Source organism: Narcine bancroftii, chromosome 4 (genome assembly GCF_036971445.1).
Source record: "Narcine bancroftii isolate sNarBan1 chromosome 4, sNarBan1.hap1, whole genome shotgun sequence".
Classification (NCBI taxonomy): Eukaryota; Metazoa; Chordata; class Chondrichthyes; order Torpediniformes; family Narcinidae; genus Narcine; species Narcine bancroftii.
This window is the reverse complement of record NC_091472.1, coordinates 11,912,908-11,937,890: the sequence shown is the minus strand read 5'-3', so window position 1 is coordinate 11,937,890 and position 24,983 is coordinate 11,912,908. Positions and strand designations below refer to the sequence as shown.

General features: G+C 42.6%; 1 protein-coding gene across 1 annotated transcript in view; it reads left to right on the top strand.

Annotated features, from left to right (window-relative positions):
- The window catches only part of LOC138760321 (tetraspanin-33-like), a 118,849-nt gene that overhangs the window by 40,271 nt on the left and 53,595 nt on the right, over nucleotides 1–24,983 (top strand). The window contains exon 3 of the mRNA XM_069930759.1: nucleotides 11,669–11,726. Within this exon, the coding sequence (XP_069786860.1) occupies nucleotides 11,669–11,726 (58 nt within the window). The remainder of the gene's footprint in view (nucleotides 1–11,668; nucleotides 11,727–24,983) is intronic.

Below are 24,983 nucleotides of genomic sequence, written 5' to 3'. Positions count from 1 at the left end.
ACAACTTTAGCACGGTAGAAAGCCCTTACAGCCCATGAAACCTATGTTGCCCATTTACATCCAATTAACCTACCAACCCTGTACATTTTGACAGGTGGAAGGAAATAGGATCAGGCTGAGGAAATCCACAGGGAGATGTACAAACATTTCACAGACAGTGCTGGATTCAAACCCGGGTTGCGGGCACTGCAACAGCATTGCACTAACTGTCACACTAAAAATTCCCCAGTAGTCCAGAAATCTGTCTATCTCAGCCTTGGTTGTGCTGGTTGGCTCTTCATCTGCAACCCATTGAGGCAGAAATCCAAGGAGGTTGTGAATTGCCTTTGGGATTATGCACTGAGACAGAACATATCCAGTGTCCAGTGGTTGCTGGAATGGACAACTACATTTGTAAAAATTAATAGAGCAGCTGCAGATTCTCTCTAGTGTGATGTAAACATCTTTCTGTTCTTCTGCATAGACATAGGAGCTTAAACCAACTGTACAATAAGTATGGCACCTTTAGCAACAACCTCTTGCATTTATATAACACTCAAATCTAGAAAAACCACAGAGATTTTAAAGAAGTAAAGTTTAAGGTGTGGTTTCGAGAGTGGAAGTGTTGGGAATCACAGATTTCAGGGCTTGGGCAGTTGAAGGAATGTCCTTCAGCCGTGAAGGAACTGAAATCATGGGTGCATGCCAGGCTTTTCTTGGAGGATCAGAAACATCTCAAATATTTGAGGACTGGTTGAGGATCACTTCCATTGGACAACAATTTCTTTTCAAAAGCTCTGTTTCCTGAAAAACAAATTGGGGATTATGATAGACAACTTCAAGCTGAGTTCAAAGATAATTTCAGATTTGTTGTATCACATAGGAAATTGGAGAAACATTAAATGAACTTTTATTTAGCATACTGGGCATAAATGAAACAAAATGTATCACAGCTGTTGTAACATTAATGAGACACTTCTGCTATATTGAATCTTCCTGAAGACAATAAAAACTATTGTTAAGTGCACTCACTATGCTATTGCCTGAAAAACATGTGCATCAATATATGTTCAGTCTACATCAATGTAATGCACAGCATCTGGACATGTGAGCTACTTTTGTAGCCTTTTTGGATCAATCCTGACAAAGCATGCCCAGGCCTAAGGCAAAATTTGCACTGAGTGCATGCCCAGGACTGACCAAAATATCTTGCTTTGTGGGAAATATACTAGTTGACTTAAAATATGACAGGAAATTACAAAATAGGTTGTATCTAAAAACAGCATGTGACAGGAACATTTTTAGTTGATTTTTGTGATCAACTGTCCATGATCCATAAAATACACTCAGAAGTGTTATGGAAGCAAAATCTTCATTGTCCAGTGTTATTAGAGGGAAGTGGAGGCAATATCTTGGAAACTATGGATATTTTTACAGCTGTAACTTTGATGAACTGAGAGAAAGTGTCAGTGTAAACAATGAAGAGCTGGAATGGATTGAGGGATTGGATGGTGTAACTCAGGATACAGTCAGAACTTCACATTTAATCATTTCTTAAATGTTTAGACATTCAGCATGGCAACAGGCCCTTCCGGCCCATGAGCCCGTGCCTCCCAAATACACCCAATCAACCTACAACCCTCATATGTTTTGAAGGGTGGGAGGAAACTAGAACACCTGGAGGAATCACACGCAGACACAGGAGAATGTACAAATTCCTTACAGACACCGTCGGATTCAAATCCAGGTCGGTGGCATTGTACCAGTGTTGCGCTAACCACTACACCTACTGTGCAGCCCCAGAAAAGTGGAAGATGGCAAGCTGACCAGAAGAACATTTGAATAGTAGTAACACCCCTGGATGAGTCCAGGCAAGTCATTCTACATCCATGAATGCTTAAGATGCAAGCAGCGCATCTAATCTTCATCATGTACCTTTGTGATGGCATTCTTTATTAGAACAATTCTAATCTAACATAAGCCACTGTGATTAAAATAAAGTGTCTTCTGACTTAGTTTTCCTCATGAACACAGAATTATACAGCATGAAAGCAGACCCTTCAACTCAACTAGTTCATACCAACCAACTTGTCTATTTGAGCTAGTGCTATTTTTCTGTATTTGCCCCATGTACTGTATCTCTAAACCTTCCCTGTCCATGTGCCTCTCCAAATGTGTTTTAATCTCCCAATTTCCTTTTGAAATAACATTTATTTACTTTGTGTTTTGTTATTAAACAATGCCAATGTGTGTGTGAGTGTGTGTGTGTGTGAGTGTGTGTGTGTGTGTGTGTGTGTGTGTGTGTGTGTGTGTGTGTATGTGTGTGTGTACGCGTGTGTGTGCGTGTGCGTGCGTGCGTGTGTGTGTGTGCACGTGTGTGCGCGCGCGCGTGTGTGTGCGTGTGTGTGTGCGCGCGCGCGTGTGTGTGCGTGTGTGCGTGAGTGTGCGTGTGCATGTGCGTGTGCGTGTGTGTGTGTGTGTGTGTGTGTGTGTGTGTGTGTGTATTTATATATATTCAGAAAAAAATTCATTTGAATAGTTAAGGGCCTGTACTTGAAATTTTTGATGCTGATGTAAAACTCCCTCGTATTTGCAGCATTTTCTATCTTTATGACAAATTGTCTGCAGTTTCATTTCCATTGGACTTGGTGCTTCCACTACCATTTTATAATTAATGAATGCTAAGATATTCTTCACAATATGCATAATTTGTCATAGCATGAGTAGACCAGAAGATTTCTTAACCAGTCACTGCCTTATAACATACCAGATACTGCATCTTTTCCAATGGTGTCCAACCCAGAATGAAATGCCAACATTTAAAGCAACATACAAAATGCTGGAGGCTCTTCAAGATTCAATGTATTGTCATGTAATAAAGACAGTGCAATATTACATGAAATTTGTTTTTCGCCATCGATGGAAATTGCCTGAAGCGCCTCTTACAGTCAGAGAAATAGAAGCAAAAGAGAGTCCCCTCAGAGTCACCAAGTATCCGTGCATTTGCCTCCAGTGCTCCTGCAGCCACATAGAGTCCATTCCAAACCATCAGCAGCCCGAGCTCCAGATCCGAACCTCCGACACGATTAGGGAAACCTTCAGTGCTTTCAGCATCCTTTTGTATCCTAGTTCCAATACCTGATACCCCTTCAGCCAGTCTCGAACCAGTCTCCCTCCAGCGGTCTGCAGCCCGGTGTGAATCCCTCATCCACAGTCGCCAGCAGCCCGCCACCTATGTGTTCTTCAGCTTCAGAACCCCTCATTGGTCTGCAGCTGTGGCCACCATCCCGTGGGCCATCTGTTCTACTTCTCCTTCTCAAATGGGAGGTGATCTCCTCACATTCTGCTTCCCTGGAATCTGCAACCCCTCAATTCTCTTGCCGATTATATTGGGCGTAGATCTCGTAGTTGCAGAAATTTTTAAGTAAAACCATCTACAGGCCTTTTGAAGACAGACCAGTTGGACCCCTTGAGAGTGCTGTGACTCCACTTCCCATTCTCTGCGGGCCCACAGCAGGAGGAGCGCTACCGTTACAGCAGCTCCGGCAACGCCACCATTTTTATTCACAGTCAAAGTTTTGGACTGAAATCCTTTCTCAGGAATACCCACAAGAAATGTTTCTTCACAAATATACAGGAGAAATATTCATGGTTTTGGCAGCTATTCTGATGGGCTGATAAGAAGTCATCCAGAGTTGGTACTCCTGAATATTATCCAGTGACCCCTGAAATACACATTTGCATTTAATGAGTGAAGATGGTCTCTGCCATGAAACCCCTTCATGCTGGGTAAACTACAGAATGCCTGTGGAAGATAAAATTGGTTGGTGCCTGAAGGAAGTCATGTTTAAATTGAACTATTATTCCTGGCGCATTGTTGTTTTTGCTTTTTTGTCATTTTCCTTGGACTGTAAATCTGAGTTAATCTCTTTCTTTTTATCCCACGGGCTGTTGCTTTGCATACTGAACTGAATGATTAAGACTGAGTGCTGATTTTGCAAACACTGCCCTTACAGTGTTCATTACTGTTTACGCAGCACTTCATACATTGTTTATATAACCTACAGTTCACCCTTAAAGACAACAGGCAGGCTCCCTGATAATGATTGTGCAGTTTACCTCAAAGAGGGAGAAAAAGTCACTGTAAATGTGTGGAAAAGAAAAAGTGTCTATCATGGCTATTGTGATTTATGGTGTGAAAAATAAAAAAATTATATAAAAAAACTATACTTTCAATTAAAGAAATTAAACAAATTAAGCAACCCACGGATTAACTTTAATTTTGAACTGTCATAGCCTGTAATTTGACATCTGATTCAAAATTCAAAGGTTCAAAGTTCAGATTTATTTTCAGAGTACGCACATGGCGTCACATACAACCCTGAGATTCTTTCTCCTGCGGGTCAGACAGAATTTCTACAGATGGTGCAAAAAAATACTATACTCAAGAAAAGAGAAAATGGTGAAAAAGAAGGCAGCACAAACAAGCTCCGGTTTCCTCCCCTCCTTCAAAACGTACCAGGGGTGCAGGTCAATTGGGTATAATTGGGCTGCACAGGCTCATGGGCTGGTAGGGCCTGTATGTCTAAAAATACCTGTGCAATACAGAAAATAAATATTCAATAATAAATAATGTGCAAAATAGGAGTCCTTAAATTATCTCTGATCGGGTTTGATGTTTAAGAGACTGATGGTGGAGGGGAAACTGGTGGTATGAGTCTCGTGGCACCTATACCTCTTTCCTGATGGCAGCAGTGAGAATAGAACATGTCTTGGGTGGTGTGGATCCTTGATGATTGCTGCCACTCTCCGATGGCAGCATTCCATGTAGACTATCTCGATGGTGGGGAGAGTTTTTCCTGTGATATACTGGGCTGTGTCCACTACCTTTTGCAGTGCTTTCCGCTCAGAGGTATTGGTGCCCCCATATCAGACATGATGCAGCTGGTCAGCACACTTTCCACCACACATCTGTAGAAATTTGCAGGATTTCTGATGTCATACCAAACCTTGGCAAACTCCTGAGAAAGTAGAGGCGCTGACGTGCTTTTTCCATGATGACATTCATGTGTTGGTTTCAGGAAAGGTCCTCTGAAATAGTGACTCCTTGGAATTTAAATTTGCTCGCCTGTGGCTCATAGTGATTCCTGTGTGTGTCACACTGTAGTTTGCAGCCTGGGTTACTCCAATTACACCTTCCAAACCTGCATCCTGAAGAAAGGCAAAAGTTTTGGGTACATGGGAACACCTCTCAATAATAGCTACCCTGAAGTAGCACACCACTTTGACTTGAAAATATATTGCTGCTCATTCACTGTCACGGGTCTAAACTCTGGCACTCCCTACATAACAGTATTGTGTGCATATTTCCACTAACAGTTTAAAATGTCTCACCATTACCATCGCAACAGTAACTGTGGGAGGGAAATAAGTACTGATCCTGTCAGTAATGGCCCAATGTCAAAAACAAATCAATAAAAGAGAGAGAGAAATGAAAATGGACAGCACTGTGCTAAGTTGTCCTCCTGCCTCCAGATAGTATCTTAACCTTGGATGCTGTCTGTGTGAAGTTTGCAAGTGACTCTGTGGGTTTCTTCTGATTTCCTCCCATATGTCAAACTTGTACAGTTTGCTGGGTTAACTGGAGACTGTTAATTGTCTCTAGTATGTCATTGAGTGGTGGAATCTGGAAGGAGTTGATGAGAATGTGGGGAGAATTAAAATAGAATTAAAAACGGTGTTGCTGCCTGAGTTTGTGTGGACCTGGGAGAATGGGGAGCGGAGACACAGCACTGCTCTGCAGGGTCCTACTGGCCAATTTTTATTCTAACATTTAACACCATCTTCCTCTCAAAACTGATCAGCAAACTCCAATTTAACACCCCACTGTGTAATTGGATCATGGATTTCCTCACTTCCAGACCACAATCAGTGAGGATTGGTAAGAACATCTCCTTCACGATCTCCATCAGTACTGGAGGACCACAGGGCTGCATTCTAAGCCCCTTGCTCACTTTACACCTACGACTGCGTGGCTTGGTATGACAATTTAAATTTTAAATTTAATTTTTTTAAAGCTTTTAAATTTAGGCATACAGAACAGTAAAACCATCTACAAATTTGCCTACGATATCACAGTAGTGGGTTGTATAAAGAAAGATGAGCCAGCGTACAGGAGGAAGACTGAAAATTTGGTTGATTGGTGCACCAACAGCAACGTTGCACTCAATGTCACCGAAACTAAGGAGCTGACTGTTAAATTCAGGAAGGGAAAGGCAGAGGTTTTCATTCCAGTGATCATTGGGGGATCAGAGGTGGAGAGGATGAGCAAATTTAAGTTCTTGGGAGTCACTATCTCAGAAGATCTTTCCTGGAGCCAACATACTAATGGCATCATGAAGAAAGCCTCTACTTCTTCAGGAGTTTACGGAGGTTTTGTATGACACCAGAAACGTTGGCAAATTTCAACAGATATATGGTGGAAAGTGTGCTGACTGGCTGCATCACGGTCTGGTATGTGGATACCAATGCCCCTGAGCGCAAAGCCTTGCAAAGGGTAATGGACACAATCCTGGATATCACAGACAAAATCCTCCCCACTATTGAGAACATTTACAGGAAACGCTGCCATCGGAGAGCAGCAGTAGTCATTAAGGATCCACACCACACCACATGCTCTGTTCTCACTGCTGCCATCAAGAAAGAGGTGTCGGTGCCACAAAACTCACACCATCAGTTCAGGAACAGCTGCTACCCCCTTCACCATCAGACTCCTCAACAACAAACTCAATCAGGGACTCATTTAAGGAGTCTGACTTGTGCACTTCATTGATTTTTTTAATTCTCTCTGTATCTTACAGTCAATTTGTTTATATTCATTATCTGTTTACAGTTTTTTATTTGTTTACATGTAGACGCTATGTACAGTTGTTTTTTGCACCACCAATAAGTGGTAATTCTGCCTCACCCGCAAAAAAAAGAATCTCAAGGTTGTATGCGATGTCATGTATGTACTCTGACAAGAAATCTAAAATCTGACAGTTCTGTACAGGCTTTAAACGGCTTGATAAAGGAGCTGAAGGTGTTTTATTTTAAAATCTTGCAACTACGGAGGCTTGTTCCCAAGATGGCAGCACTTGTGCTGGGCAGCATACCTTGAGAGATTGCAGACTCTAGGAAAGCAGCAGACCAGCACAGGGGACCAGAAATAGGAGAACACTCCCCTGTTGAGAAGGGGATCCATCAGGAAGGTGACCACGGCAGAGGACCTTGGAGGGTTTTCTTCAGAAAGAATAGACTTAGCGGCTTAAGGACCCACACAGGTTACGGGCTGCTGGTAACTTGCGGTTTCAGGATCCGTGCAAGCTGCGGTCTGCGGGAAACCGGCGCATAGGTACCAGGTATTGGAACTGGGATTCCAGAAGGTGCTGAGTGCAGAAAGGGCTCCCGTTGGGCCTGAGGCGCTGAAGGCTTCCTGATGTATCAGGGGTTTGGATCTGGAGTTCAGGTTGTTAATGGCTTGAACAGGAGTCTGTGCGGCTGTAGAGGCTGCGGGAGTGTGCTGGAGGTGAATCCGTGGACACTTAGTGTCTCCAAAGGGACTCTTTTTTGCTTCTCTTTTTATCATTAGGGATACCAGGCAATGTTCATGGCAGCTCTTTTTTTTGTCTTAGAGCAGACAAAAGTTGAAATATATCATGTATATTTCATTTTTAGGTACTATTACGTGGCAATAAAAGGACGCTTAAACCTTAGAATTATTACAGTAATAGTGTAAATGAAATCTCCATAATTTTATGACCCACAAGAAAAGCAGAGGGAAACCGTTAAGACAAACAGAAGAACGTATATACATGACTGAAAGTCAAGAATGCGTCATTCTCAATGTTAAGTTGATTTGACAAAATATCTTAAAGAAAATATGATTCACAGATGTAGAACCTTCTCAGTAGATGATAGCCTGCTGAGCTAAATAATGCATCAGTAAGACCAAGGGGTATTTTGTTGAGTAGATTCAAGATTAATTTTACTGTCATGTAATGTGTAATATTACACAAAATTTATTTTTGCCTGCTGTAAGGCAAACAAAGAGTTGCCATGAGCATTGCTCGGCACCCCTAACGATAAGTGAAAGAGCAGCAAAGAGAGCCCCTTCAGAGACTGAGTGTCTGTTAATTTTCCTCCAGTGCTCCCACAAACCATTGGGAACCCGAGCTTCAGATCCAAACCTCTGGCACGATTATGAACCCTTCAGCACCCAAGGCCCTTCGGAGCCTTCTTGACCTCAGCACCCTCATGAATCCCAGTTCTGATACCTGGTTCCCATTAGCAGTCTCCAGCAGCCCGCAGCCTGTGGTGGGGGGGGGGGGGGCCTTTGACCACAAGTCACCAGCGGCCTGCAGCCTACGTTGGTCCTTCAGCCTCTGAGCACCTTGGTGGTTCCTTGCTCTGGTCACCGTCCTGTAGGGCTATCTCCTATGCTTCTTCTTCTCAATGGGTTATCCCTGTTTCGGGTGCCCTGTGATGTTCCGTTGCTTCCCGGAGTGTGCAAAACCTCGTATCCACTGCCCAGCACAGGCGACACCATCTTGGGCACAGACCTTGCAGGATTTTAAAGGAAAATGCAGTTGGCTCCATTAACACTTGTTACAATCATTCCTCAGAAGCTGTTGGAGAAGCTGTCCTCACTGGGACTCAACACCCCTCTCTGTAACTTGATCCTGGACTTCCTTATGGAAAGACCACAGTCTGTCCAGGTCGGTAACAGAACGTCAAGTCCCGTCATACTGAACGCTAGTGCACCTCAGGGCTATGTGCTCCCCCCACTCCTGTTCATGCTACTGACCCACAACTGCATCACCAGATCCAGCTCCAACAGTGTCATTATGTTTGCAGATGACACAACAGTCGTTAGTCTCATCACCAACAATGATGAGTTGCTCTACAGAGTGTGGATAATTTCATTAAATAGTGCAAGAGTAACAACCTGAGTCTCAACGTGAATGTGGTTTGTATTGTATGTATATTTAACTGCCTGGGCACACCCATTGGCTGATTGTACCTGAGGCCCCTCCCACAGCCCAGTTTAGGACAGTTGGCCAGCATGGATGTGTCTTCATTCTATTGTGAATAAAAGCCTATCAGTTTTACATAACTTCAGTCTTTTTGAGTTATGGATGGAACATCAATGGTCAAGACGAAGGAGATGATCATGGACTTCAGGAGGACCAGGAATTACCACCCTCCACTACACATCAAAAACTCTGTTAAGAGAGAGAGGAGACCACCAAGTTCCTTGGAGTTCACTTAAGTAGTTACGTGAACACTCAACATCTCCTCACTTATCAGAAAGGTGCAATAGTGACTGTGCTTCCTGAGAAGACTGAAGCAGGCAAGGCCACCATTCTATAGGAGCTCTATTGAGAACATCCAGGTCAGCTGCATCACAATGTAGTACAGTTGCTACAGAGAAATGGATCGGAGGTCAATCCACAGGACCATAAAAATGGCAGAGAGGATCACTGGAGTCTCCCTTCCCTCCATTGAAGTGATCTATCAGGATCATTATCTGAGATGGGCATGCAAAATCATTGAGGACCCCTTCCACCCTGCACACAGCATCTTTCAGCTGATACAGGGGTATCAGAGCCAGCTCCACCAGGCTGAGGATCAGCTTCTTCCCATGGACAGTGAGAAATGTTGAACAACCAAAGGAACTGCTCACACTCACCCTCCGAGACTGTCCTGTCCATGAAACCATATTTATTTATTTATTTGTATAGATTAAATACTTGTCCTGCATATGTATTGTTTGCCTGTATGAGTGTTATTTTAAACATTAAAACATTACAGCCCTGTACAGGCCCTTCGGCCCTCCATGTTGTGGTGAACCATATAAAAGGGAATATTAATTGGAAAGAGATGTTGAAGGGGGAGAACACAGAAGTAATGTGGAGAAAGTTAAGGGACCAATTGAGTGAGGCCAAAGACAGATTTGTCCAATTAGGACAAGGAAAAAATGGTAGTAAAGGGAACCATGGATGAAGAAACAGGTAAGGTGACTTGTAGAGAGGAAGAAGCAAGCCTATGTTAGATATAGGAAGCAGGGAACAGATAGAGCTCATGAGAAATATATAGAAGCCAGGAAGGAGCTTAAGAAGGAAATTAAGAGAGCTCGAAGGGGACTTGAACACACCATTTAAAGCCTGTACGGAGATGTTGGCATTACGACCAGCTGGTAGGACCCTGTGGAGCACCGCTGTGTCTCCATGCCGGCTCTCCCATGTCCACGCCAACAGCAAGGGTGCTGTTGCAGCAGCTCCGGCAGCGCTGCCATTTATTTTGAGTAGGTTGACAGATGAACAGTGCCAATATTATCAATATGAAAGGATAATGGAAAATAGAAAAACTTAATTGTTAAATTGATGTATGCGATCCTTAGCTTGAATCATAAAGATTTAGAAGTCACACAAAGAAGTTATGGGTGATTATCCCTGTTTCTAGTCACCCTAATGAGAAATGAAGTTTAGACTTTTGCCAGTAGTATGGAGGAGACTTATTCAAAGGGCATCAGGAATTCCACACTTGTATGGAGGAACTAAACCAGTTCTGCTCACAGCAATGGAATGGGGTATCTCGAGGATGTTAAAAATCTTAAAGTGTTTTGATGAAATAAGGAGAAAATGTTTTCAGTGAAAGGAATGTCAGTAGCCAGGGGTGCATAAAATGGAAATGGTCAAAACTAGAAGAGAGTTGAGGATTTTTTTTTAAATGGAGGTAGAGGTAATTGTAACTTCAAGAAAGAAATTGGAATTGGAATTTGAGAGTTGTATGACCCTGTGTGTCTGAAGTCACATGCAGGGTAAACTGAGTAAATATGGCAGATTTCCTTCCCTGAAGATCATTAGTGAGTTTTTAATAACAATTCAGTAGGTTTATAGTCACCATTATTGATTTATTTGATTACTTGAACTTAAGTTCCCCTATTGTTGTGGTAGGGTTCAAATGCATTTCTTCAGACCAATAGTCCAGCTTTGGACAATAGTTCATTCACTTAATTGTGCTAGAATCAGCCACCTCTCTACTTCAACAAGAGTACAAAGGCCAGAAGCAAAAGCTGAAAGGACTTAACATTTTTTTAGGAAAATTCCACAGATTAATCTTAAATGATAAAATAATTGGACACTTTTAAATTTTTTTAATTGTTTTTTAAAATTTAGACATATAGCTTGGTAAAAGTCCATTTCAACCCACGAGTCCGTGCCAACCAATTAACCCCTGGAAAGTTTTGAACAGTGGGAGGAAACTGGAGCCCTTGGGGAAACCCCATGTAGACACAGGGAGACCGTACAAAAATCTCCTTACAGACAGTGGGGGTCTCGAACCATGGTCTCGATCACTGGCACAGTAAAGGCGTTGTGCTAACCACTACACCAACCATGTTGCCCTTTGACCAGAAAAACTGGTTACACATCTGTGGATATGGATATTATTTCAGTACAAGTAGTTCTGTGTCCAATGTTATCTTGTAAAGTGGTATTTTGCAGCATGTTGCAGATTTTCTGTCATGTCCCCTTCACTCATATGTTTTGAATGCTGATGTAAAAATAATTTCTAATAAGCTTATTCTGACTGAGATAGTCATTAATATGTAACCTTAATGTTCTTTGGCTGTTGTCCTTCTTTGCAGATCATCTCACTGGTGATTGTTGCTGTTGGAGTCTATGCCAAGATTCAGAAAGCCACAGGTAGGCGAATGACACAGCACAGAAACAGCCCGGATTCTTAAGGCTGGCCAAGCTAGTCCCATTTGCCTAGATTCGGCTCTAAAACATTCTAATTCATGTACCTGTCCCAATTATATTTTTTGACATTACAATTGTCTTCCTTCTATCTTGCTAGTTGGTTCATATATCCACCACCTTCTGTATGAGGAAGGTGCCTCTCAAGTCCCTTTCAAATAATTTTCCTCTCACCCTAGGTGATGTCGACAAGTCCAGAGAATTTTCAAAGATCTCCACTATGTATCATGAGCTTTTAAATGAATGCAACTCCCGAACTTTTCAGTAATTCCAGTTTTATACATAGCCACCAGCAACAGTCAGATACAATAATTCCATACTGGACTAAAAATATGCAGAGCTTCCCTTTAATGGAATTCAGATATCCCTGAACTTATACGATAGAGTTAGTAATGAGCTACAGCAGTTCCTTATTAAGCAACTTGTGTCGTCAATGAACTTCAGGTTATATGCATCCCTGAAATTTATGGAACACTTGTTCATCAAGGAATAGAAGCCTTAATCTAAAAAAAATCCACATCTCATATGACCTAAATTTATGAAACCACCCACATTCTACCATTTAGTTCTAAGTAGGGAAGAAAATATGGTAATTTTACATTTTTATATGTATATTAGTTGGGAATTTTAGAGGACAGACATGATTCCTGAAGGTTGAATTAGGCCAAAAAAAGGCATGAAGAGGCTTTGGCTGACAGAGTAGAAATAAATCCAAAGGATTTCTACAAGTACATTAAAAGTAAAAGATTAGTGAGAGATAAAATTGGACCCCTTGTAGATAGCGAGGGTAGGCTGAGTGAGAAGTCTGAGGAAATGGGGGAAATTTTGAATGATTTCTTTGCCTCGGTATTCACTAGGGAAAAAAATGTTGAACCAGTTGAAGTAAAGAAAAATAGTGGGGAGGTAATGAAGTATATAAGGATAACTGAGGAGGTAGTGATGACTGTGTTAAAAAAGATAAAGGTGGATAAATCTCCTGGACCGGACAAAATATTCCCTAGGTCACTCAGGGAGGCTAGTGGACAGATAGTGGGGCCATTAACAGAGATATTTAGGATGTCACTGGCCACGGGGGTGGTACCAAAGGATTGGAGGGTGGCGCATGTGGTTCCTCTATTTAAGAAAGGGTCCAAATGCAAACCTGGGAATTATAGGCCTGTAAGTAAGACGTCTGTGGTGGGCAAGTTGATGGAAAGTGTTCAGAGGGATGCTATTTACAAATTTTTGGACGTACAAGGATTGATAGGGAGTAATCAGCATGGTTTTGTCAGGGGTAGATCATGCTTGACAAACCTGATTGAGTTCTTCGAGGGGGTTACAAAAAAGGTTGATGAAGGGAAAGCTGTGGATGTTGTCTATTTAGACTTTAGTAAAGCTTTTGACAAAGTTCCCCACAGGAGGTTAGGAAAAAAGGTGGAGGCATTAGGTATAAATAAGGAGGTAGTGAAATGGATTCAGCAGTGGTTGGATGGAAGGTGTCAGAGAGTAGTGGTAGACAATTGTTTGTCCAATTGGAGGCCGGTGACTAGTGGAGTTCCTCAGGGTTCGGTCCTGGGTCCACTATTATTTGTTATATATATTAACGATCTGGATGTAGGGGTAGAGAATTGGATAAGCAAGTTTGCGGATGACACAAAGATTGGTGGTGTTGTGGACAGTGAGGTAGATTACCGTAGATTAAAAGGTGATTTAGGAAGGCTGGAGGTGTGGGCTGAGAAATGGCTGATGGAATTTAATACAGATAAATGTGAGGTGCTGCATTTTGGAAAGGCAAATTTAAATAGGTCATATACATTGAATGGTAGACAATTGAGGAGTGCAGAGCAACAAAGGGATTTAGGAGTTATGGTAAATAGTACCCTCAATGCTGATACTCAGGTAGGTGGTGTGGTGAAGAAGGCATTTGGAATGTTGGCCTTCATAAATCGGAGTATTCAATTCAAGAGTAGGGAGGTTATGATGAAATTGTACAAGACATTGGTGAGGGCAAATTTGGAGTACTGTGTACAGTTTTGGTCACCAAATTATAGGAAAGATATAAACAAAATAGAGAGAGTGCAGAGAAGGTTCACGAGAATGTTGACAGGATTTCAGGGTTTGAGTCACAGGGAAAGGTTGTGCAGACAGGGGCTTTTTTCTCTGGAGCGTAGAAGATTGAGAGGGGACTTGATAGAGGTGTTTAAGATTTTAAAAGGGACAGACAGAGTAAATGTGGATAGGCTTTTTCAATTAAGAAAGGGGGAGATTCAAACTAGAGGACATGGTTTAAGATTGAAGGGGGAAAATTATAAGGGGAACATGAGGGGAAATTTCTTCACACAAAGGGTGGTGGGGATGTGGAATGAGCTTCCGGCAGACGTGGCCGAGGTGGGATCATTGGTTACATTTAAGGAAAGACTGGATCGTTACATGGATAGGAGAGGACTGGAGGGGTATGGACCGGGTACTGGTCAGTGGGACTAGGAGGGTGGGGATTTGCTACGGCATGGACTAGTAGGGCCAAACTGGCCTGTTCTGTGCTGTAAGTGGTTATATGGTTATATATGGTTATATGACATCATAGAATTTAGTCAACAGTCGTAGAACACGGTAAAGGCCCTTCAGCCCAGCTCTGCTGACCAAGTTGGCATTCTGGCCTAATCTCATTTTCCTGCACTTTGTCCACACCTTTCTTTTTTTGAAAACTTTATTTATGAATTTTTAAAATACATACAAAAAAAATTTGCTAAAAACTATACCCTTACCCCCTCCCTTCCCTCCCCCATGCAGGAGCCAAATATATATTTCAGGTAATTATCGGTTGCTGTGGAGTGTGCCAACCCTTTACATCTTAAAAAAAACACTTACAATATATCCAAACCCATACATTTCAAATATGGAGTCCACATTTTAACAAAAAAAAAGAATAATTATTCTATAAATTATGTTATCTTCTCTAAATAAAGACACGATTTTAGTTCATTACACCTCCTTTGTATATTCAATTCAACAACATTCTTCCACGCAACAGCAATACATTTTCTAGCTACAGCTAATGCCAAACAAATGAATGCAATTTAAAATTTATCCAATCGTAAACCAGTTGTTAATGTTACAGTGTAAGCCAAATAAACAAAGTGACGGGTCAAGTTGTAATTATATCTTGAACAAATCTTCCAAAAACATCATAAAATTTTCCCAAAAAGATTTAACTTTTTCACAAATCCATACTGAATGTAAGAAAGTACCTGTCTATGTTCCACAATGAAAACACAAATCTGAAGAATTAAAACTGTATTTTTTTCAACTTCTCAGGAGTTAAATGCAACTGATGTAAAAAGTTATAATTAACTAAACTATATCTCACATTAATTAATTTCATAACACTGTCTACACACATAGTCATCCATTCCTCCTGAGATAATAAAATGGATAAATCCTTCTCCCACTTATTCTTCATTTTATATAAATCAGCCTGAACAGTCTTCTCTTGTAACAAAGCATACATTTCAGAAATGAACCCTTTTTTCCCACTATCAACAATTAAAATCTCAAATTTAGATTGTCCAGGTAATACCAAATCCCGTCCAAAATCTTCCATCAATAACGCACGAACTTGGGAATAAGCAAATAAAGAACTTGATAATATCCCAAATGTTTCTCTGAATCTAGTAAAAGAAAGAAACATACCAGCTTCAAAACAGTCCTCCACCAATTTAATACCCTTCAGTTCCCAAACTTTCAAATAGGGGTTATTAATTGAAAAAGGAATTATTTTATTCTGATATGACGGTGTCTTAGCTGAAATTTTACCTTTAGTTCCTATAATTTGATCCCTTTTGTACCAGATCTCCATTAAATGTCTCAATACTGGTAATTTATACTTTTGTAAAAGATAAGGATTCCATTTATATATAAATTGATGTACATTAAATACAGAAACCTTAGCTAATTCAACTTTAGCCCTTACTGGAAGTTGGTCGATATCAAAAATTGCGCTGCTTCATAATAATTCTGAAAATTTGGTAATTGAAGTCCTCCTAACTCATATCTCCATGGCAATTTCTGTAAAGAAATTCTCGATAATTTACTTTTCTGCACCGGTTCACTTGAACAGCTCCACTAGCTCCCCCCCGCTCTCCACCCATAACCCTCCAACCCCCTCACATCCACGTACACATCCAACCTTCTCTTAAATGACAGTAGGGATCCTACCGTAACTATCTCTTTTGGAAGATCATTCCATTCTGCCACCACTCGCTGAGTGAAAAAGCATCCTCTAATATTTCTCCTGAAGTTTTGCCCCCTTAACTCATGCCATCTTGTTCCAACCTCCCCTGCCCTCAGGGGAAAGAGTCTATTTATGTCTAGTCTATCTATTCCTTTCGAAATTTTAAATGCCTCTATCAAATCCCCTCTCAGCCATCTATGTTCCAATGAATAAAGTCCCAGTCTCCTTAATCTCTCCCTGTAATCTAGATGCTGTAAGCCAGGCAACACTTCGTCTCCAAACAAGTTAATTTTGTACCCTTCCTCACCAACTTTAATTCCCTTAATATTAACATTCTGTCTAATTACTTGAGCTAATGGTTCTATAACCAATGCAAATAAGGCCAGTGACAATGGGCAGCCCTGTCTAGTTGATCTAGACAAATTAAATGCAGATAACAACTGTCCATTTGTCACCACCCAAGCAGAAGAATTTTTATATAAAGCCTTCACCCAAGCAGTAAAGAGTGGTCCAAATTTAAATCTTTCGAACACTTTAAATAAAAAATTCCACTCAACCTAATCAAAAGCCTTTTCAGCATCTAGTGCTACTATCGTTGGTTGGTTGAGCTGCTGTCTTGATGCATTAATTATTGTAATCAATTTAGCAATATTATTGGCTGAATATCTCTTCTTAATAAAGCCTGCTATATCTACATGTACTAATTTGGAAAAAGAGATAGAGGTGTTAGAGAAGAAATTCCAAAGGAATTCGACGTAAGGTAAGAAGGAACAGTTATCTAGATTGGAATGACGTTATATAATACTTTTCAAACCTATAAATATGAGAAAATAATACAAAGATCAAAATAACGTTATTATAAATTAGGAGAAAGAACCCAAAAAGTTTTGGCCTGGCAGTTAAAGACTGAACAAACTTCTAGGACAATAAATGCAGTAAGGAAAAATTTGCCGGTTACTTATAAACCCCAGGAGATTAATAATGAATTTCATTCATTTTATCAAGAATTATATACTTCTGGGATGGTTCAGGATAATGACCGAATTGAATCTTTTTTTAGCTAATTTAGATTTACCTTCTTTGAATGATAAAGATGTAAATGAATTAAATAGTATTTTTTTATTGATCTAGAGCTTAAGGAGATATTACAAACTATGCCTAGTGGGAAATATTCAGAAGATGGATTTACAATAGAGTTCTATAAATAATTTTATGATTTAATACCTCCGGTATTTACGGATGTGTAGAAGCAAGCTACAGAAATGGGTTTGTTTCCGGAGTCTTTTTCTAGAGCATTAATTACAGTTATTCCAAAGAAAGAAAGAGATCATATTGACCGATTTCTTTACTAAATGTGGACTATAAAATTGTAGCTAAGGTATTAGCTGATAGACTTGCTAAATATTTGCTGCAATTAGTCCATACCCTTCTAAACTCTTCCAAATATCTTTTGAACATCATAATTATACCCCTTTCTATTGTTTCTTCGAGCAGTTTGTTCCAAATACAGACTACCCTCTGAGTGAAAAAGTTGCCCCTTAGATGCCTCTTAAATCTGTGCCCTCTGGTACTAGAATTGTCCGCCCTTGAAAAAAGATAGGAAATAATTCACTTTATCCATGCCCCTCATGATTTTATAAACTTGGATAAATTCACCACTCAGCCTCCTACAATCCAGGGAATAAAGATCCAGCCTAGCTAACATCTCCCTATACCTCAAGCACTCTAGTCCTAGCAATGTCCTTGTGAATCTCCCATGAGCTCCTTCCAATTTATTGATGGGTAACTTGGGTAACTAGAATTACATATTACTTACAGGACAGAGGAAGCCATTCAACAAATTCTGCACACATTGGCTAAAACTGATTCAGCTGATATCCCCCGATACCTTAATGAAGGCCTCAAGCCTGAAACGTTGGTTCTGTATCTTTATCTTTGTAACAGTACACTATTTGACCAGCTGAGTCCAGCATTGCGTTTTTACCCTGGAGAGAGACACAAGAGGCTGCAGGTGGTGGAATCTGAAGATACTTTCTCATCACCCTACTGGATTCTTTGATTCACTCTCTCTCACCCCCACCCACTCCTCCCTCCCCCCCGCCCACACACACACACACACCTCTCCCCACCCTCAGTTCCATTGAGTCTCTCTTTATACCTCTATTCAGTAACAGCACAGGCTGGTGGGCTGGAAGGGCCTAAATTTAAAAAATATTCTCACCTCTCTATTTATCAGATTCCAACCTAATCACCTTGTATGGACTCATCTTCCTCCACCAGACCCCATTTGTTTTTCTTGCCTCTCTCTCTGGTTCAAGGTTTAACCTTCCTTTTATTGTCATGTCATACTACATTAAAATGTAATATACATGATATACTTCAACTTTTGTCCACCATAAGGGGTCAAGGAGTCACCATGAGCATTGCCCGGAATCCCTAACAATAGGAGAAAGAGAAGCAAAAGGGAATCCCTTCAGAGACACTGAGTGTCTGTGGTTCACCTTCAGCTCTCCTGCAGCCTCTGCAGTCACACATTCAAACCATTGGCAACCCGAGCTCCAGGTCCAAACCTCTAATTTGATCAGGAAGCTTTTATTGCCCGAAGCTCTTCGGGAGCCCTTCTTGCCTTCAGCACCCTCTCAAGTCTCAGTTCTGATACATGGTTCCCAGTCTCCAGCAGTCTGCATCCTGTTGTGTGTGTGGGGGGGGCGGGGGGTCCTTCAACCTCAAGTCACCAGCAGCCCACAGCCACTGAGCCCCTTGCTGTTCAGCTGCCATGGTCACCCTCCTATAGAGTCACCTCCCAGGCTTCTCCTTCTCAACGGGGGGATGGGGAGTGTTCTCCCCACCTCTGGAGCCCTGCGCCATTCCACTACTCCCCCATAGTCTGAACCTCTTGAGGTACACTGTCCAGCATGGCACCGCCATCTTGGGGACAGATCTGATCTCTATGGTTGTAGGATTTTAAAATAAAATACTGTTGGCTCCTTTACAGGGTATTTAAAGCCTGTACGGAGCTGTAAGTAACACAACTGGGCAGTAGCATCCTGCAGAGCAGTGCTATGTCTCTGCTCCCCACTCTCCCAGGTCCAAGTGCCACCTTTTTTTTCCTCCAGCATTTGGCAATCCTATGCCTCTGTCCATCATGTAGCACCTCTACCTGGTTCATTAGCCACTTTCAGGTGCTCAGACGCAGATAATGCGCCGCCAGATGCGGCTGGGGGAGTGCAGCTGGGACGTTCAGTTGGCTGCGGAGAAGACACCTTTCTGTCACCTGAATGTTCCGGCTGAAGGAGAGCTGTGTCCGAGCGAATGCCAGCTTCCGTGGACTGTGGCTGTAGTCCCACTGCTGCTTTCAGGTACAATGGGGGATTCTCCAAGTCGGAGAATATACCTACAGCAGGAGGGTTAGGTAAGTGCTCCTCCTGGCTGGGTTCTCCACTTTCAGGTGGCCACCCGACAGCCGCATTGGGGTAGAATAGGTGGTTTTACAGTCGGGTATTCTGGCCACCTGAAAGCGGCTGCCCCACCCCTTCTATCCTGTTCTTTTTACACTGGCTTCTCTTCAACATTTCCTCTGCCTCAGTAAAGAGGTTCAGCTTGAATTGTCGACCATTCTTTCTCTCTCTGATGCTTCTTGTCCACTTTCTCCAGAAGAGTGTGTTTAGCTCCCCCTTTGCCTCTCTTATCCTCATTTCTGTCTAAATATCTTTCAAATGTTACAATCACCTTCGCCTCGACTATGTATCCTGGCAGCTTGTTCCATATACCTTCAACCCTATGTGAAAAAAGTTGCACTTCAGGTCCCCATGAAATCATTCCCCTCTCACCTTAAAAATGGTGGCACTGCCAGAGCTACTGCCACTGTTGCGGAGACAGTGCTCCCGCAGGGTCCAACCGCCCAGTCCGACTTCAGTCCACTCCGCACTTTAAATGGCTTGTTAATGAAGCTGACGGTGGTTTTATTTAAAACTTGGGTCTGTGCCCAAGATGGTGTCATCTATGATCAGCTGCAGCCATGACGGATTCCAGACTCCAGGGAAGCAGAAGACTGGTGCAGGGCACCAGAAAACAGGGAGAACACACCCCTCCACCCCGGTTTGAGAAAAAGAAGCAGAGGGAACAACCCACGTGATGGTGACCACAGCGATGGACTTGTGTGGAGTTTTGCGGTTGAAGGTGGTGGGATGTTGGCAACTGGAGGCGAGGAACCCATGGAGGCTGCAGTCTGCTGGCCACTACGGTCAAGGAATTCACAACAGGCTGCGGACTGCTCAAGACTGGCTGGAGACTGGCTGAAGGGGTACCAGGTATTGGAACCGGGATGCGAGAGGGTGCTGAGGGCACTGAAGGTTTCCTGATCCTGTCGGAGGTTCGGATCTAGAGTTCGGGTTGCAGATGGTTCGAATTGGACTCTTGTGTGGTTTCGGGGGCTGTGGCAGCACTGGAGGTGAATATACAGACACTCGGTGACTCTGAGGGGACTCTTTTTTGCTTCTTTTTCTCTGACTGTGAAAAGCACTGTTGCATGAATAAAAGCTCTCACGACTGGAGAGAGAACAAACGCTTTTATTAGCTTATAACTAAGGGTAGGGTTCAACAGTACTCTTTAGAAATGTTCTGGGTTTAGATGAGAAACCAGGGTTATATGTTGGCAAATGGAGGGGTGGGGGAGCCAGGAGATGGAACCAGCCATCAGTACAACACACTACCAGAGAATCCCAGTTCACTGCATTCACCCCTTCCTGTAGAATTTAAAGTCTTTGAATGAAGACACAGAATGTGGGTTCAGAAACCAGTGGTAAAAAAATATACAGTTAATCAAAAATTTACAAATTTAAGCAGTCTGGGGTCCAGAGATCCTGGTGGAGTGCCTTCCTTAGCACCAGGGGGCTTTGGACTCCTTGGGTCTCCTGGTCCCCTTGTGATGGAGGAGAGGCAGGCTGGGTCTCCGGCTCGACGATGGAGGGGGGTGCACTTTCCTCCTGAACCAGATCCCCTGAGGCCCTGACTTGGTTTGTGGGATGAGATCGGGGATCCAGGTTGGTATGTTGCCTCCCTGGTGCCAGGGTCAGGGATATCTCTGATCGAGTACAAAGCATTCTGCAAGAGGAAGGAGAACAGCCAGAAGTCGTGGTCCATGAGGGGACCAATAACTTAGCTAGATGTGGGGATGAGATCCTGAAACAGGATTATATAGAATTAGGTAGGAAGTTAAAAAACAGGACCTCCAAGGTAGTAATCTCTGATTTGCTGCCGGTGCCACGCGCTAGTGAGGGTAGAAATAGGAGGATGTGGAGGATGAATGCGTGGCTAAAGAGATGGTGCAGGGGGCAAGGGATAAGATTTCTGGATCATTGGGATCTCTTCTGGGGAAGGTCGGACCTGTACAAAAGGGACGGACTCCACTTGAACTGGAGGGGGACCAATGTGCTGGCAAGCAGATTTGCTAGAGCTGTGGGGGAAGGTTTAAACTAGTTTGGCAGCGGGGTGGGGAACAGAGTGTGAGAGCAGTGTCAAGGGAGCATGGCCACCTAGAAAGGAATAATAACGATAACAAAGGTAGGATGAAGATTAGGGTAAAAGGTAGAAAAGAGAATATAGGCGAGGTCATTCTCTGAAATGCATATATTTTAATGCAAGAAGTATAGTGAACAAGGTAGATGAGCTTAGAGCATGGACAGATACTTGGGGTCACGATATTGTGGCAATTAGTGAGACCTGGCTACAAGAGGGGCAGGACTGGCAACTTAATGTTCCAGGATACATCTGTTTTAGATGTGATAGATCAGGGGGTAAAAAAGGGGGAGGAGTTGCTCTGCTTGTTAAGGAGGACATTACTGCCGTGAGGTGGCAAGATGGTCTGGAGGGATCGTCCAGTGCGGCTGTTTGGGTGGAATTGAGGGGTGAAGGAGACATGAGGGTGCTAATAGGGGTGTATTAACTTCCCTTACATTGATTGGCATACCCATACAGTTAGAGAGCTGGATGGGCTAGAGTTCGTTAAATGTGTTCAAGATTGTTTTCTGAATCAATTAGTAGAAGAACCAACTCGGGACAGTGTAATACTGGATCTCCTGTTAGGGAACGAGCTAGGTCAGGTATCAGACATTAATGTTGGAGATCCAATTGGGTCTAGTGATTTGGGGAGTATTGAGTGGGACAGGATATTTTCAGGTGAGGGTGTAAATGAAAACTGGAGGATATTCAAAAGAGAAATTTTGAGGGTACAGAGTAGTTATGTCCCAGTGAGGATCAAAGGAAAGGCTGGAAGTCATAGGGAGGCTTGGTTTTCAAGGAATATTGGAAATTTGGTTAGGAGAAAAAGGGAGGTGTACAAAATACAAGAGGTATAAAGAACAGGGAGCTGACAATTTGAAGGAGGACTACAAGGAGTGTAGAAGGAATCTTAAGAAAGAAATTAGAAAGGCCAAAAAAAGGCACGAAGAGGCTTTGGCAGACAGAGTAAAAATAAATTCAAAGGGTTTCTATAGGTACATTAAAAGTAAAAGATTAATGAGGGATAAAATTGGACCCCTTGTAGATAGCGAAGGTAGGCTGAGTGAGAAGTCAGAGGAAATGGGGGAAATTTTGAATGATTTCTTTGCCTCGGCATTCACTAGGGAAAAAAATTATTGAACCAGTTGAGGTAAAGAAAAATAGTGGGGAGGTAATGAAGCATATAAGGATAACCGAGGAGGTAGTGATGGCTGTGTTGAAAAAGATAAAGGTGGATAGATCTCCGGGACTGGACAAAATATTCCCAAGGACACTCAGGAAGGCTAGTGGACAGATAGTGGGGCCATTAACAGAGATATTTAGGATGTCACTGGCCACGGGCGTAGTGCCAAAGGATTGGAGGGTGGCACATGTGGTTCCACTGTTTAAGAAAGGGTCTAAATGTAAACCTGGGAATTATAGGCCCGTGGGTCTGACATCTGTGGTGGGCAAGTTGATGGAAAGTGTTCTGAGGGATGGTATTTACAAATATTTGGAGGTACAGGGATTGCTAGGGAGTAATTAGCATGGTTTTGTCAGGGGTAGATCATGCTTGACAAACCTGATTGAGTTTTTCGAGGGGGTTACAAAAAAGGTTGATGAAGGGAAAGCTGTGGATGTTGTCTATTTAGATTTTAGTAAAGCTTTTGACAAAGTTCCCCACAGGAGGTTAGGAAAAAGGGTGGAGGCATTAGGTATAAATGAGGAGGTAGTGAAATGGATTCAGCAATGGTTGGATGGGAGGTGTCAGAGAGTAGTGGTAGAAAATTGTTTGTCCAATTGCAGGCCGATGACTAGTGGAGTTCCTCAGGGATCGGTTCTCGGTCCACTATTGTTTGTTATATATATTAACGATCTGGAAGTAGGGGTGGAGAATTGGATAAGCAAGTTTGCGGATGATACAAAGATTGGTGGTGTTGTGAACAGTGAGGAAGATTACCGTAGATTAAAAGGTGATTTAGGAAGGCTGGAGGTGTGGGCTGAGAAATGGTTGGTGGAATTTAATACAGATAAGTGTGAGGTGTTACATTTTGGAAAGGCAAATCTAAATAGGTCATATGCATTAAATGGTAGGCTATTGAGATGTGCAGAGCAACAAAGGGATTTAGGAGTTATGGTAAATAGTACCCTCAAGGCTGATACTCAGGTAGATGGTGTGGTGAAGAAGGCATTTGGAATGTTGGCCTTCATAAATCAGAGTATTGAATTCAAGAGTAGGGAGGTTATGATGAAATTGTACAAGGCATTGGTGAGGCCAAATTTGGAGTACTATGTGCAGTTTTGGTCACCAAATTATAGGAAAGATATAAACAAAATAGAGAGAGTGCAGAGAAGGTTCACGAGAATGTTGACAGGATTTCAAGGTTTAAGATTTTAAAAGGGACAGACAGAGTAAACGTGGATAGGCTTTTTCAATTAAGAGTGGGGGAGATTCAAACTAGAGGGCATGGTTTAAGATTGAAGGGGGAAAATTATAAGGGGAACATGAGGGGAAATTTCTTTACGCAAATGGTGGTAGGGATGTGGAATGAGCTTCCGATAGACGTGGTCGAGGCGGGATCATTGGTTACATTTAAGGAAAGACTGGATAGTTACATGGATAGGAGAGGACTGGAGGGGTATGGACTGGGTGCTGGTCAGTGGGACTAGGAGGGTGGGGATGTGTTACGGCATGGACTAGTAGGGCCGAATTGGCTTGTTCTGTGCTATATTGGTTATATGGTTATATGGGACAGTGGGAATGAGCTCCATGACTCTCAGGATACCTGAGGCAATGGACCCTCTGTTCCGGTAGGTACCAGGTCCCTGATGGAGACAGTGTCCTCCCTGCCATCCGGGTAATCCACATAGGCGTACATTGGATTGGCATGGAGCAGTTTCAACCTTTCCACCACGGAGCATTGGTCTTGCTTCTTCTCACGTGCTTCTTAAGAAGGACTGGACAGATTGGGAGTGTAGTTCCTGATGCCGGCCTTCTTTCGAAAGTGAATAGGAGTTTATGAGGAGAAGCGTTAGTCGCGAACATAGTAGCAACTGCATAGAGTGGAGCAGGATGGGGAGGACATCCTGCCAGTGGGAGTCTGGAAGGCCTTTTGACTTCATGGCCAGTTTGACAGCCTTCCAGACCATGGTGTTCTCCTTTTCAACCTGCCCGTTCCCCGGTGGGGATGTAGCTAGTAGTCCTGCTGGACGCGATGCCCCTCACCAGTAGGTACTGATGCAGTTCGTCACTCATAAAGGATGAGCCCTGGTCGCTATGGATATAGCTGGGATACCCGAAGAGAGTGAAAATGGACTCTGAGGCCTTCGTAATGGACAAGGTGGACGTGTCTGGGTATGCAATGGCGAACTGGAAGCGGGAGTACTTGTCAATGTCAGAGAGGAAGAAGATGTTCCCATTCGTGGAGAGGAGAGGACCCTTAAAATTGATGCTGAGCCATTCGAAGAGCCTGCATGACTTGATCAGGTGTTGTTTTGCGCAGTGATAGAAGTGT